Source organism: Natator depressus, chromosome 5, assembly GCF_965152275.1.
Source record: "Natator depressus isolate rNatDep1 chromosome 5, rNatDep2.hap1, whole genome shotgun sequence".
NCBI classification, from domain to species: Eukaryota; Metazoa; Chordata; order Testudines; family Cheloniidae; genus Natator; species Natator depressus.
The window spans coordinates 55,018,932-55,032,752 of record NC_134238.1 but is presented as its reverse complement, the minus strand read 5'-3'; the positions used below and the strand labels follow the sequence as shown (position 1 = coordinate 55,032,752).

At 43.0% G+C, this 13,821-nt stretch overlaps 1 protein-coding gene across 2 annotated transcripts in view; it reads right to left on the bottom strand.

The window, feature by feature from the left end:
* RASA1 (RAS p21 protein activator 1) overlaps window positions 1–13,821 on the bottom strand; it is a 125,968-nt gene that overhangs the window by 17,042 nt on the left and 95,105 nt on the right. For both annotated transcript variants that reach the window (XM_074952822.1, XM_074952824.1), the window contains exons 16-21: window positions 5,593–5,765; window positions 5,126–5,285; window positions 4,766–4,908; window positions 3,820–3,935; window positions 2,401–2,487; window positions 454–521 (exon numbers count right to left, since the gene is read on the bottom strand). In XM_074952822.1, coding sequence (XP_074808923.1) covers window positions 454–521; window positions 2,401–2,487; window positions 3,820–3,935; window positions 4,766–4,908; window positions 5,126–5,285; window positions 5,593–5,765 — 747 coding nt within the window. The remainder of the gene's footprint in view (window positions 1–453; window positions 522–2,400; window positions 2,488–3,819; window positions 3,936–4,765; window positions 4,909–5,125; window positions 5,286–5,592; window positions 5,766–13,821) is intronic.

Below are 13,821 nucleotides of genomic sequence, written 5' to 3'. Positions count from 1 at the left end.
GCTCAGGCTTTGGTCCCCCTTCCTGGGGTCATGCAGTAATTTTTGCTGTCAGAAAGGAGTCGCGGTGCAATGAAGTTTTAGGACCCCTGTACTAGACCAATCATGTTCAGATTGAACAATATATCATTAAGACAGCAGGGCATATTTTACAGGCTCTTAAAACGAGACTGTGTTTAAGACAGAAACATAGGCTTTATCTATTTCTTCTGCTGATGCCTGAATATTAGAAATTTAACCATGAGAATGATAACAAAAAGACCAATCAAGCCAATTAAAATATTTTTTTGGCCAAACAGTGTTCAAAGCAGCAACATGAAACATGAAAGATGTAATTCAGCAAGAATGGCCAGTAGCCTGGCCTGGAAGATATAGTGAGCACAGTGACATATTAAGGTAACTCATTTCAACTATTGTACCAATACCACGTATTCAAAGTCTGAAGTGCATAGTCACCTGAGATGATATTGAACATCCTTGGGTTCAGGATGGCAGGACAAATCAGTCGGAGAAAAACGAAGCCACTGAAAGGGGAGAAAAGTGTTTTATTCAATAATTTAGTTTTTGTATTTAGCGTAAAATTGTATATTCATTTAAGGTGGTGTGGAAATAGTAATCTCTTTAAAACAGTTTAACTAGTCATCTTAGATGCTGTGAATATGTTTGTTAAGAATATCTTGCTATTATCACACCTGCAGCGAAGACTGGTCTCGCTCTTATGCCGGGCCAGATCTATATCCTTGTGCATGGGTTTCTGAGCTCCCGATGCTTGTTTTGGGGAAAGCACATGACTAAGGCAGACAGCACCTTCCAAAACACAACATGGCTTTAGCTATGAAAGCCTGGCTTTACCGTCCAAAGCTGAGTATTTCAGCTCAGTATTGGTCAGTTCAGCACCCAAGTAAATCAGCATTGGCACTGAGTGTTCTGGAACATTGTTATTGGTGCATCCAGTCTTTCTTGTGGCCATCACTGCTTCAACCACCAAACTTTCGTTTGGAGCCTGGAAGAAATGCAGTGTTGTTACCTCTACATTGTCAGATGACTCCCTACATTAAGTTGATTCTCCCTTGTCCACTTTGCAGCCCAAGATCTTAGGTCCAAGGTCAAACAATTGAGGAAAAACAGTGTTGCTAATCAAAACCGCTAAGTCCTTAGACATTCCTCCGAAGGCATTCCTTAGTCCCTCTACTATAGGGTCCCTAGTGATGCAGCCTACCTAAATAACATTTCTTTTTTTTTTTCCAGTTTTGGTTCTAGTTTTTCAACGACTATGAATGTTTCTGCTATTATCCATACCAATTTGTTTTTCTAAATTACAAGCAAGCAACTGAGCTCCTCTGAAACATAATGAACTGGCAAATCTGACAAGAACGAGTGCTGCATTTCCTAGGACAGTTCTCTTTGCAGCAACGTGGAAAAGGAATCCTTTTCTCTGCCTTAAATCCCAGAGTTCCATAAAGAACACGGCAGTAAAAAAAGAGGTCTCAGTCAAAAGTATTAAAATGGATCTGAGAACAGAGAACAACTTCCCTTAGCTTTGAGTCAGCACTTAACCATGAAAATGGTTGAGATTTTTGACCTCTGCAGACAGACTGAGATTTACATTTCTTTAGGCACCTGTCTAGCAAAGGAAGATTTTCCCAACCTACAGAGAACTGCAAACAGCTGCTTTCATATATTTTTTAATCAGAAGAGGATCAGTAATCACTTTCTTTCTCATTCTAAACCAGAGCTTTCCCCTTAAGTTTGCTATCTTGATCAGTTACCCCAAAGCACATTAAAGGTGATAATGTGTTAGTGGACAGGCCGAGACATTAAAACATCTGTGCAAAACTACTGCTGTGCCTGTTTTAACCCTTGGAGACAGTTTATACATCCTAACAAACAATCATCTGTCTGGCAGTTTAGAAAATGCCTTGTAAAATGTAAGCAATAACAAAACTATAATGAATCTGTGTGTTTGATTAAGAAACTATCTTTTGTATTTTACAATCATAAGTGGACCAATCTTAAATAGACTGCACTGCATTACTACACAGCCTACTGAGAGGTAATAAGTTAATTTTCTGACATCCACAAACATTATCACAATGCAACTATATTGTTTCAAAGGCATATCAGTCTCAATGTCTCTTTTCATACCCAACTATAGGATATTTTCCTCTTTAAATATGTGAAAAGGAAAGTAACACAACAATTTGAATTTACTTGCATTTTGTTGCATTATTTGGAAGTTTTAAAATCCAATATTCAATGTCATGCATTACAGATGCTGAAATTACTAGGCAATGCAAGCTAAACTAACTAGTGTACTAACAATGTGTATCACTTCCTCAGTATAAGACCTTTTCTTTCTGAACTTTTATAACATGCAAACAAATGAAATGACAAGCAGCTTACCTAACAACTCTGGTTCTCATTGTGGTATTGGTTGGCCACTTGTGTTGTACAGACTTCTGCAAACACCCATAAATGTATCTCAATGTCCTGTCAAAATAGTAGAGTTAATAGCCTTTACACATTAAGCAATTTAAAATATTTATTGCCATAAATAAATGTGCACTTACAAATACCGTAGAAAGCCTTTCACCAACATAAAGTTACATCTGTATATACTTTGTACAGGTACTTCGTCAGCATTTGTATCACTGCTTTCAAGTAGGGCTTCATTTTGTCAAAGAACAAATGGGACTGATTAAAGACTCATGTTTTTAATTCTTGTCTGTGTTTCATCCATTAAAAAAATTAATTATATGAAAGGTTTAATTTGGTGAATGGAACTTCCGTTTAAATTCAATGGGACATACAGATGTGCTTAAAAGTAATCACATCAGGATGTTCGCCTTCTCCCAAGAAGAACACCTGAGAACAAAGTGGAGTCTTCTAGGCAAATTCTTCCAGTCTGTTACATACCTATTGGAGAATTACAGTTCCTTGGAGGAGAGACAACACAAGATGGCAGCTGAAACTATCACTAACACACACAAAAAATTTCAGTGGTATCTGACCACGGATAAATACAGGAGCCTGCTTATGATTTATTAATTGTTAGCGATGCAGTAAACTAATAAACTGATTAAAGAAGATAAAAAGCACATAATGCTGACAACTTTAGATAAGTTGATTTACAATTAAACCATGGAGTAAGTGCAGGGTTTTAAATTTGAAGTAGAACTTGTGTTATGACTATCTCTATTCTAAATTAGTGGTGTCAAAAGGCCAAAACTATACCTCTTATTTAAACTTTCAGCACTGGTGATCAGTACAGATGTTTTCATAGTAAAAGTGTCATCTCACCACAGGCACATAGTTTTAGTGATGCCATAATGTCCCTTTTTTCAGCAGGAAGAGGTGGGGAAAAGGTTGTGTTCAATTCAGCCACTTTATAATTGGTCCCTAGTTTCTAGTCCCCCCACAACAGCCTGAGAATCCCTGCCTCCACGATGGGAACACAGAAGTTTGGCACTTTTATCCCTCCTCACCCCTAACCAGTTTTTCCCTTACTAGTTATGATGGTACTCTTCCTCCAGTAAGGAAGAAAGAAACTGTTTAATAGCTAATTCATGCAGGAGCTGGCAGGAGGCATTTGTGCAGCAAATAGAATTCAACCCTTAGCATACACTGTTTTGCTTTTCCCTGTCATGCAGAGGCAATTTGGTATGTGCTCAGACACAGCCCCAAAAACTGAGGAAATTAATCTTACAATAGGTGAGCAGAGGGCATGCTACTACATCAATTTTTGTAAGAAACAAAGCTAGTTACGCAAAATGAAATTTCTGATTGAATCTGAACAGCTATTTATACAAAGCACTAACTTACGGAGGCAATATTTCTGCAGCCATGAATATTTTCTCCACTAATTCAGAAAGTATGCTCAGCAGATGAGTTAAGTTAGTGTTCACATCTTCATTTTTTTCTAACTTTGAAGGATTTAGCTACAAAAAAGAAAAATCAGCATGTTAAGTGAAGTTTCTTTTCTAAAATACCAACAGATGTAGGCACCTGCAAAATTAATTAAATATTATGATTTGAGGCATGGTGGTAAAGCGTTGTGCTGCCGTACACAAGCCTCAGGGCTGTGGAGCCTCTTGGGACTTATGCTTCAATGCTGGCAGGCAAACAAAAATGTGGAGGGGCAACACTCTTGAGTTCTAACAGTGTGTGCACAGCGCTAAGTATAAAAACATTCATTATCATCCATTTTTTTAAACTCAAAATTTATTTTAATTCATTGGGGATGGGTTCACTCACCCCTTTATACTTAAGTCACTGAGTGAAAAGAGGAAACTAGTAGGGTAGGTTTAAATACAGCAAGCAAAAAATCGGCAATTAATTCAATGAAGTTTTAAATAAAAGATTACTCCAAAAACTGACTCTAATCACTCCTTAAATTGGCCAGAAATTCTCAAAATTAGGAGGGAGATGAGCTATCCGTCTAGAATAATCTATAATCTATTATGAAAGAACAATTGCTCCAATTTTTAAAAAAACCCTTAAAATTTACATTAAAAAGCAGAGCTGTGCACATTTTTCAAATACATTTTTAGGAAGAGTACCAAATATAGAAAGCACTTTCATGAGAAGTTCTATTTCTAATTCCTGGGATTTCTGATGGAATCAGAATTTAGTTTCAGAAAGGTTAACATTCCCTTAAAGCTAGTAATTTAGACAAAATATGGAACATCTGAACAACCATTACACAATAATCTTTTCTTCAACAAAGCCAAGTGTTTCAGAACATAATTAGATATATCCAAGTTCTTACCTCACAAGACTGCTTGCTTTCCATTATCTTTAAAATAGAGTCTTTCAGCGCATGATGAACAAAACTTGTTGCTGTAGCTTTCATATACTGTTCCATAAGGGTGCTTGCCAGCGTGGTAGCACGAAATAAGGTTGTAGCTTCATCTGAAGAAATAATATTTTACCATTATGAAATAAATATGTAACTTCACTTCATTTTAAAGGATGAATGGAGGAGGAAGAAAAAAATTGCCACATGCAAGTGTTATGCACACCTAATAGTTGGATTTATTCACAAAGTGGGAAAAGCAGGTGCTGGACTATAATTTTCTCTCCAACATTTTAGTAAAGGAAATTCAGAATTAATGTATTTGTACTGTACCTTCCATGCTTATTTCCCTGTCATTTAGTGTTCGTAAGAGCAATGACTCAAGCTTTTCATGAAGAAAAATCTTCAGTAAAATGCCAGCCAATAGTGTTCGGTCCTGTCCACATACATGTGATAAGGCATAGACTACATGCAGCTCTTTCTGTAGTATAAGCTAAAAAGAAAAATTAAACCTTGTAACATTAGAATTCTAGTATACCACAGCTTCAGACAAACCGACAAGAGGAGCCTATTCCTGCAAAGATATCACTATATATTGCTTGGTGAGTAGTGCATTAACAATTTCATAAAGGGTGTATAATTAAGATCAGCCTCGAAATACCAAACACATTAGCCTTCATACACTGTTAAACTGCCAGGCTGGACAATTACTTTAATTTAATGGGTTATATTTTAAATGTTTTAATTTTGCATGTTAAATAACTTTCAAGGAAAATTAAACTGTCAAAGTAACTTAATACCTCTTTAAACTCACTGTACTCGTCTTCTGGCATGATTTTCTCCATAGAATAGCGTGCTCGGACACGCAGAGATCCTGGTTCAATACCCTTTAATGGTATGTGGGAACTCAGCTGAAACCATTCATCTGTTGCATGTCCTTTCTGTAACCGGTTTAACTGACAACGCATGAACACTTAAAGAAAAACATTGCTCAGAGTAAGTTACTTGCAGCAAGGATGGCACTAGTATTAAATATAAAATATTAATTTACTTCAAGTGCACTTATCTCATTCACTGCATTTTACTATTAGTTTATGAATAAAACAGAAGTTAGAATTCCATACTTCTACTCTGGTAAATTACACCTTTAATAAACCCCTGCAGATTGGAGTCTAAGAGTAATACTTAGAATGTGTTACCTGTTCAAACCACTATACAGACATTAACAAATTCATGCTCATCAACCATATAAAAAGGGGAGACAGGAAGGAGAAGTGAGTTGCTCAAGGTTACCCAGTGAATCAGTGAGAGTTAGAATTAGAACTCTGGACCTCCTGATTCTCAACCCTGTGCTCATTCTTCCACATTGTTCATTCTAACATTGCCTTACTTAGCTGTTAAGTAGGACAAACTTTCTCCCCCCTCTCTCTAAAACAAAATCAGCATAACACAATGGATGTCACACATCTAATTTTTATTATTTTTAGGATTAAATTAAACATTCACTTAAAACCAGGCTGAGGTGCTAAAGTTAGAAAATTATCTTTTTTTTAATAAAAGAAATAAGACACTTCACACTAAGTGTTTCTCTTCAGGTAATCATTGTGGCCCCCAGTTTCTATGATTTCACCCAGATTATTTATATTTGTATCACAGTAATATCTGGTAATGCTAATCAAGGATCAGAGTCCCACCATGCTAAGTACTATAAACAGTGAAGACAAAGGGGTCCCTTCCCACATGTATCTGACAGCCTAGGTGAATGTCAAAAGTCAGTCCAAGAATGGTAAAATCATTAAAAGGTGAAAGAATGAGTCTTTGTACAGTGCTTAGCATAATAGCCGTGGTCCATGACTGGGGCTTTTAGGCACTATCTTAATATGAATAATAAATTATACCATCACCTAAAAAGTCATGCAAGGAACATAGCTAATCAACAGAAATAAAACAGAGCAATGACCTTTACCAGTCCATCCACTGCCAGTCATACCCCACAGAAACTAACTCTCTGACCTGGCAGCTTGGTAGGAAGATGCAGCACCTTTCCTACTGGCTGATTACTTCAAGAATGAGTGCTGGCTATTCTGAAAAGGCACTTCCTCACTGACAGGCCTCAAGAGACACTAGGTGAAGGTAACATCCTACATAAATACTCCTGTGAAGTTTTAAGAGGCATAGCCCAAGTTTCAAGTCATTTTGTTTGTCAGACTGCCTGGACCTGCCAGGCAGTGTCTGTTTCTTTTTCTCTCTCATTATGAGATGTCTATTTTTCAACTGTAAGCACCTCGGGAAACAAACTTGTCGACTTACTTCTCTGCCAAACATAATGCATACAGATGGTGCTATGTAACGTAAGTTAATAATAATAATAATAATAATCATGTGCCATCAATTTGCCTCATTTTTGAAGCACTATGTCTTTTGACATATCAAGGTAACACGACAGAATACTATCACCTCCACTGTGCATCCTTTGGGACCTTCCAGTGGCAATTCTAGTACTCATTGGCCTTGATATGGGCTGATATGGGATAATCCATTTATCCAACTCAGGCAGGTAATGGGTGAGATGCTTCATCTTCTAGTTGACTAGTTGCCTACTGCACGTGTGAATGGGTTCATCTCTTTGGGCTAGGTAAGCACAATCCTCTACTTACATGAATCTTGGGGGGAAATATTCTTGAAAATCCAAGTGCAGAGTCTAAATTTTAATGCCTTCACACGTCATTTGGTTCAATATTCATTTTTTTGTTTTGCTGATGCACAAATGTTATTATTGTCAGGAGAAGTGTACAGGTACATTACCTTATTGATAGGAACAGTGAGTAATAAAGCTTTACTCTGAAGTTTCTCATTTTTCTTTTGATTATGGTAGCATTTCCAAGCTAGAACATCTCCCCAGCTCAAACTTTAAATACTACAGCCCTGATGCTTAGACTTAAAATCCAAGTGAACGACATGACCAGAGGGACTGCAGAGCAGTTGCTGTCTATCACAGCAACAATTTTCTAAAGGAAAATAAATGTATCCTACCTAGCAACAATTGCTAAGAATGGTGTGATTTGTAGAGACCATACTGGATCACTGTACTGGACAACAGGCTACTGTTAGTCAAAAGGAAATTTATTCCTTTCCAATCTATCCTTTTATGATGAAACATTAACAGTTGATTTTTCTTCACATAAAAATAGTGTATGCCATCTTCATCCAAGTGAAAACACAAGATGACAGTTATTTTAAACGATTTGTGTATCTAGCTCTCTAAATAGTTCATCTCCTACTGAGCTTATTCCTGACCTGATGGTTTTATCTTTCGATGATAATCCTTACCAAAAGCAATTATGACACTGTAGCTTTCAGTGGGGAACAAGCAGAAGATGAAGTTTAGCAACACATTTTATTTGTTTAGATTTTTCAAGCATCAGTACGGAACTCTTTACTTTTTTTTAAGCCAGCCATATTATGTTTACACACATACATACAGATTTTAAACACAAATTGGTGTCAGAAAAATACAGAAAATATGTATTGACTAAACAGAATGGTATCCCAATCAAATGTTTTGCAAAATTATTTATGAATACACTATAGGCTCTTTAATAGAGAACATAACTATGAAATTGTGTGTAATGAATATTCATAATGTGCAAACTCCAAAAACAAATACTAAAACAAATATTAAAACACTATTCTGAAACAACACTTGTGTTTACACTCACCTTTTGACACATACTGTTGTGCCCTATGGCAGGAGAATTAAAACCCTGAAAAAACTGTATCCATTTCTTAGCCTTGTAACTTCCAACAGCTCAAGATAAGGGGCCAGATCTTGGCCCCTCAGTCTGATTTTCACTGCTGGAAAAACAGTCTTAACTAGCTGACTAGGGATTTTTCTAGTACAAGGAAAAACACAAATGGAATAGAATCAGCATTACATAACTCACACTCTAGCATGGGGAGCATTTTAGTGGAATGACTGGGGAAAAGTGAGATGATAGGAGCACCGCTGCCCTCCAGTGATGCCTAGACTCCAAAATGGCTGCCTGGCAGCTTGGCACAAAGTGTGAGAGAGAGACTGAAAGCTTCTTTGGGAAAATACATTTATACTGCACATAGTAAGTGCTTAATAAGGGGAAATTACTTAGTGGTAATGTGAGGTAAGACAGTCTCGTATTCCCCATCCTAAATAAAAGCACTAGTATGCTATAAGAGTCCATCTACCAGGAAGCAAGAAAGATGGTCAATCATCCTGTCCTACATCAGGAGAGGTTCTACTCACCTCTCTGAGGTTAAAAGAAAAGGAGTACTTGTGGCACCTTAGAGACTAACCAATTTATTTGAGCATGAGCTTTCGTGAGCTACAGCTCACTTCATGAAGTGAGCTGTAGCTCACGAAAGCTCATGCTCAAATAAATTGGTTAGTCTCTAAGGTGCCACAAGTACTCCTTTTCTTTTAGCGAATACAGACTAACACGGCTGTTACTCTGAAACCTGTCTCTGAGGTTAGATACTTCCTCCTTGCCCTAAAAAGAGGGAAGAGAAGACTACAGAAAACCAAATTAACTTTAAATAAGTTTCACATGTTGAAAGTCGTACCTTCAACAGCTCGCCTAGCAGTCGGGGATATGGTCTGGGTAAAGAATACCCTGTCAGTTACTGATAAGACTATCATCCTTGTCTGTGAGAGGAGATATACACAGGGAAAAGGGCAATATAGAAAATTATCTCTACCAGGGGAGAGAAAGGGGAAGGTGGCTTACAGGTGATTTGAGTGATGGGACAGAATTCACTGGAACTAGAATTTTTTTGTCTCAAAAAAAAAAAAAAATTTTTTTTTTTTTTTTTTTTTGCTTTTATTTCTCACAAATAGCTGCTCCTTATCATGGAGGACAGGAGCCTGTTACTTTTCTCACTGTTCCAACACCATATCCATGCTCTAAAAGCCAGCATGGAAATGCCACCTTACCTGTTGGGTGGGCCTCAAAGGAGACATCCAAAGATTCCTCCAGAAGGTGAATCATAGCATTTGCAACTCAGGTAATCTATTATTGCTCAGGTCCAAAGAAAAACCTTGGACATCAACTCAAAGTGGGTACCTGTGATTTCCTGAGACTCTCAGAGAAGCATTCACCTAGTTGTCACAGAAATCAGGAGCAAAGCCACAGACTCAGTAGGAAGTGAAGACTTTTAATTAAGGGTACCACCTAAAGGATAATAGGGTGATATTTAATATCCATCATGGATTTGACAAGAACAAATCATGCCAAACCAACCTAATTTCCGTCTTTGACAGGGTTACTGGCCTAGTGGATAGGGGGAAGCAGAGAAATTATATATCTTGAATTTAATAAGGCTTTTGACACAGTCCCACATGATACTCTCAAAAGCAAATTAGGGAAATGTGGTTTAGATGAAATTAGTATAAGGTGAGTGCACAACTGGTTGAAAGACCATATTCAAAAAGTAGCTATTGTGACAGGGTCAGGCCAGCTGGCTAAGGAAGAGTGATAGAAGGGAGATATTAGCCCCAGGTTAAGTAGGTCCCTTTTCCCTGGGTAAGGTGACAGGGAAGGTTTTGGTTTTTTTTTGAAACAGAAAAAAATTTTATTGTGACAGTTACAAGAAATTACCAAAGAAATAAACCATAGTATGCAACAAAACAACGCAACAGAAGGTATAACACAGCACCTTTCAGGAGGGAGAAGTGTTCAGGCTAGCTTGGGCCCAGAGCAGGGGGGCTTCCTCGACACTTGTGGTCTTTCACCCTCCTGAGTTACCTGGTGGCCTAGAGCGGGGGGGCTTCCTCGACACTCGTGGTCTTCCACCCACTCGAGTTACCTAGTGCCGCGCCCAGTGTCACCGATTATTCCCCCCCCCCCCCGAGAGTGCCCGGCAAGATGGGCACGGCTGCGGGGTGGGCAGTTTGGGGGTGGGGAGGTAGACACCCACGTATTATAGGGCCCCTCCTAGATGACAGTGACGATGGTATCCACAGCAGCAACGGCTGGGGCTGGTGTCTCTCGCTCTTCCCCTCAATCAAAGGGTTAGACAGAGGGAACCGGATGGGGTCACCGAGCAGAGAACCCCGGACAGCGCCCACCGCTCTTCAAAGGTGTCAAGGGAGTCGGTGGACGCCGCCCAGAGGAACTCCGCTCGGATACGTGAATGTACTGAGGATCGGAAAAAGGCCCTACAATCGCAGGACGTTTCATGGGCCAACCTCCTCTCTCTGGTTTTATAAATGGCTGTTTTTGCCAAAGCTAGGAGGAGGTTAACCAGGAGATCCCGCGATTTTGTGGGGCCATGGATGGGGAGTGTATAGATAGAGAGGTGGGGGGAAAAATGAAGCCAGAAGCGCAATAGAATATTTGTGAGGAGCCGAAAAAGGGGCTGCAATCTGGCACACTCTAAATAGACATGCGCCAGGGTTTCCCTCACATTACAAAAAGGGCAAGTATCCGGGATGGAAGTAAACCGTGTCAAAAACACGCCCGTGCTCACAGCTCCGTGAAGGAGCCGCCAACAGATGTCTCCGATGGCCTCGGGACCAAGGTGGAGTACAGGCTGGCCCACCGAGGTTGCTCACCCTCCAAAGGTGGCAGGAGTTCCCGCCACTTTGTGTCGGGGCGGGACACCAGGGTGTGGGCATGAAGGGTGTGAAGCGTGAGTGTATACAAATATTTCCGTGGTGCAAGTTGAAAACTGACCAGCTGCAGTTCATGCAGCCGGCTCGCAGTGAAAGGGTGAGGGGTTTGTCGGGATCGGCAGGACAAGGGCCCAATGGAAAGGTCCGGCGGGCCTGGGGTAGAGGATGGGCAGGGTGCGCCCTCGCGCAAGGCTCGGTTGACATAAGCCCGAGCAGCGGGGGTCAAGGCGGCCTTCACCTCCTGAAGTACGCGCCGGGGAGTACGGGGGCTGGAGAGCCCCATGCGCCGAGCGAGCATCAGGGGATCCAGCCAGTCTCTCCGGTCGTAGTCCAGGAGGTCTCCGACCCTCGTGACTTCCGCCAGGACCAACCTCTGGCGCATCGAGCGGGACTCCGCCACCTGCACACGGAGTTGGGGGTTGTGTAGCAGGGGCTCCGTGAGGAGATCTGCTCCCACGGTGGCCGCCACGGACCTGGTCATTAGAAACAGTTTCCAGGTCCGGAGGAGGTCCTGGTAGAAGACCGGCAGCCCGGAGAGGTCTCGCGGAAAACCTCTCGGACAAAGGTAAAAGAGCTGCCGGTCGTATCGGAGCCCTTGGAAGCGGCGCAGGAAGGCGTGCACCAATATGCTCCACGTCGAACTACCTGCACTGTAAAGGAGCCTCTGCAGGGCCTGGAGGCGGAAAACGCGGACCTGAGTGTACAGACACTTCAGGCCCTGTCCTCCTTCCTTCAGGGGTAAATGAAGAACTCCGACAGGGGCCCAGTGCATTCCTGACCAAAAGAACTCTAGAATCAATCTCTGGAGGTGGGTCAGGAAACCCGGGGCCGGGGCCAGGGTGTTGAGCCGGTACCAGAGCGTGGACAGGACTAGTTGGTTAAGCACCAGTGCTCTCCCTCGGAGGGAGAGGCATCGGAGTAGCCTCGTCCATTTCCGGATCCGCTCTATCACCCCGCCCTCTAAATTTTGCCAGTTCTCCGGCGGGGAAGGGTGCGTGGCAGAAAGGTAAACGCCGAGATAGAGCAGAGGACCCACACTCCACCGGATGGTCTGAAGCGCAGGTGGGAGGGAGCTTACCTGCCGCCAGTCCCCCACCGCCAAGCCAGAGCTCTTGACCCAGTTGACTCGGGCGGAGGAGGCTGCCGAATAGATGGCCTGGCATGCCTCCACTCGCGCCAGGTCGCCCGGCTCCTGGACCACGAGAAGTACGTCATCGGCGTACGCCGACAGGACCAGCCGCAGCTCCGGCTCCCGCAGCACCAACCCCGTCAACCTCCTACGGAGGAGACAGAGCAAAGGCTCGATCGCAAGAGCGTACAGCTGGCCCGAGAGGGGGCACCCCTGTTGCACTCCTCGCCCGAAGCTGACCGGTTCGGTCAGGGTCCAGTTGAGCCTAACCAAACACTCCGCGGAGGCATACAGCACCCGGAGAAAACTCACAAACTGAGGTCCGAATCCAAACGCCTGCAGAGAGCTCAGGAGGTACCCATGGTCTACTCTATCGAACGCCTTCTCCTGATCAAGAGACGGGAGGGCGAACGACAGACCATCTCTCCGCCCAAGTTCCAAAAGGTCTCGGACTAGAAATAGGTTGTCAAAAATGCTGCGACCTGGGACAGTATAGGTCTGGTCTGGGTGGATCACGTCCGCCATCACGGACCCTAGCCGCAGCGAAATTGCTTTCGCTACGATTTTGTAATCTGTGCTAAGGAGTGAGACGGGACGCCAGTTTCGTAAATCGCGGCGGTCCCCCTTCTTCGGCAGCAAGGCAAGCACCGCTCGCCTGCATGACAGAGGGAGGATCCCGCCCTGCAAGGACTCAGCCCAGACAGTGACTAGGTCTGGGCCGAGGATGTCCCAGAACGCGCGGTAAAACTCCACGGTCAGCCCGTCCATGCCCGGAGATTTATTGGTGGGCATGCGGCGGAGGGCTTCCGAGAACTCGGCCAGGGTGAGAGGCAGCTCTAGCCGCTCTCGGTCGCCCATGCTGACCGTGGGGAGGTCCTCCCAGAGCACCCTGCAAGCGCCAGGATCGGTCGGATCCGGGGAGAAAAGGCTTGTGTAGAAGTCGCGGGCCCTCCCACACATCTCCTCCGGATCCGTGAGGGGGGTGCCGTCTTCCGCTAAAAGGCAGGTGACGTGCTTCTTGGCCCCCCTCGTTTTCTCCAGGGCATAGAAGAAGCGGGAGCCGCGGTCCATCTCCCGAAGGAGGCGGATGCGGGACCGGACGAAGGCACCTTGGGCCCGGTGGTCCTCGAGGGCCCGAAGCTCCTCCCGCTTCTCCCGGCACGCTCCGCAGAGGGACGGGTCCTCGGGGTCGGCGGCCAGGCGCCTCTCCAGCTCCAAGACCTCCCGTTCCAACTGCTCTATCGCCGCATTTCT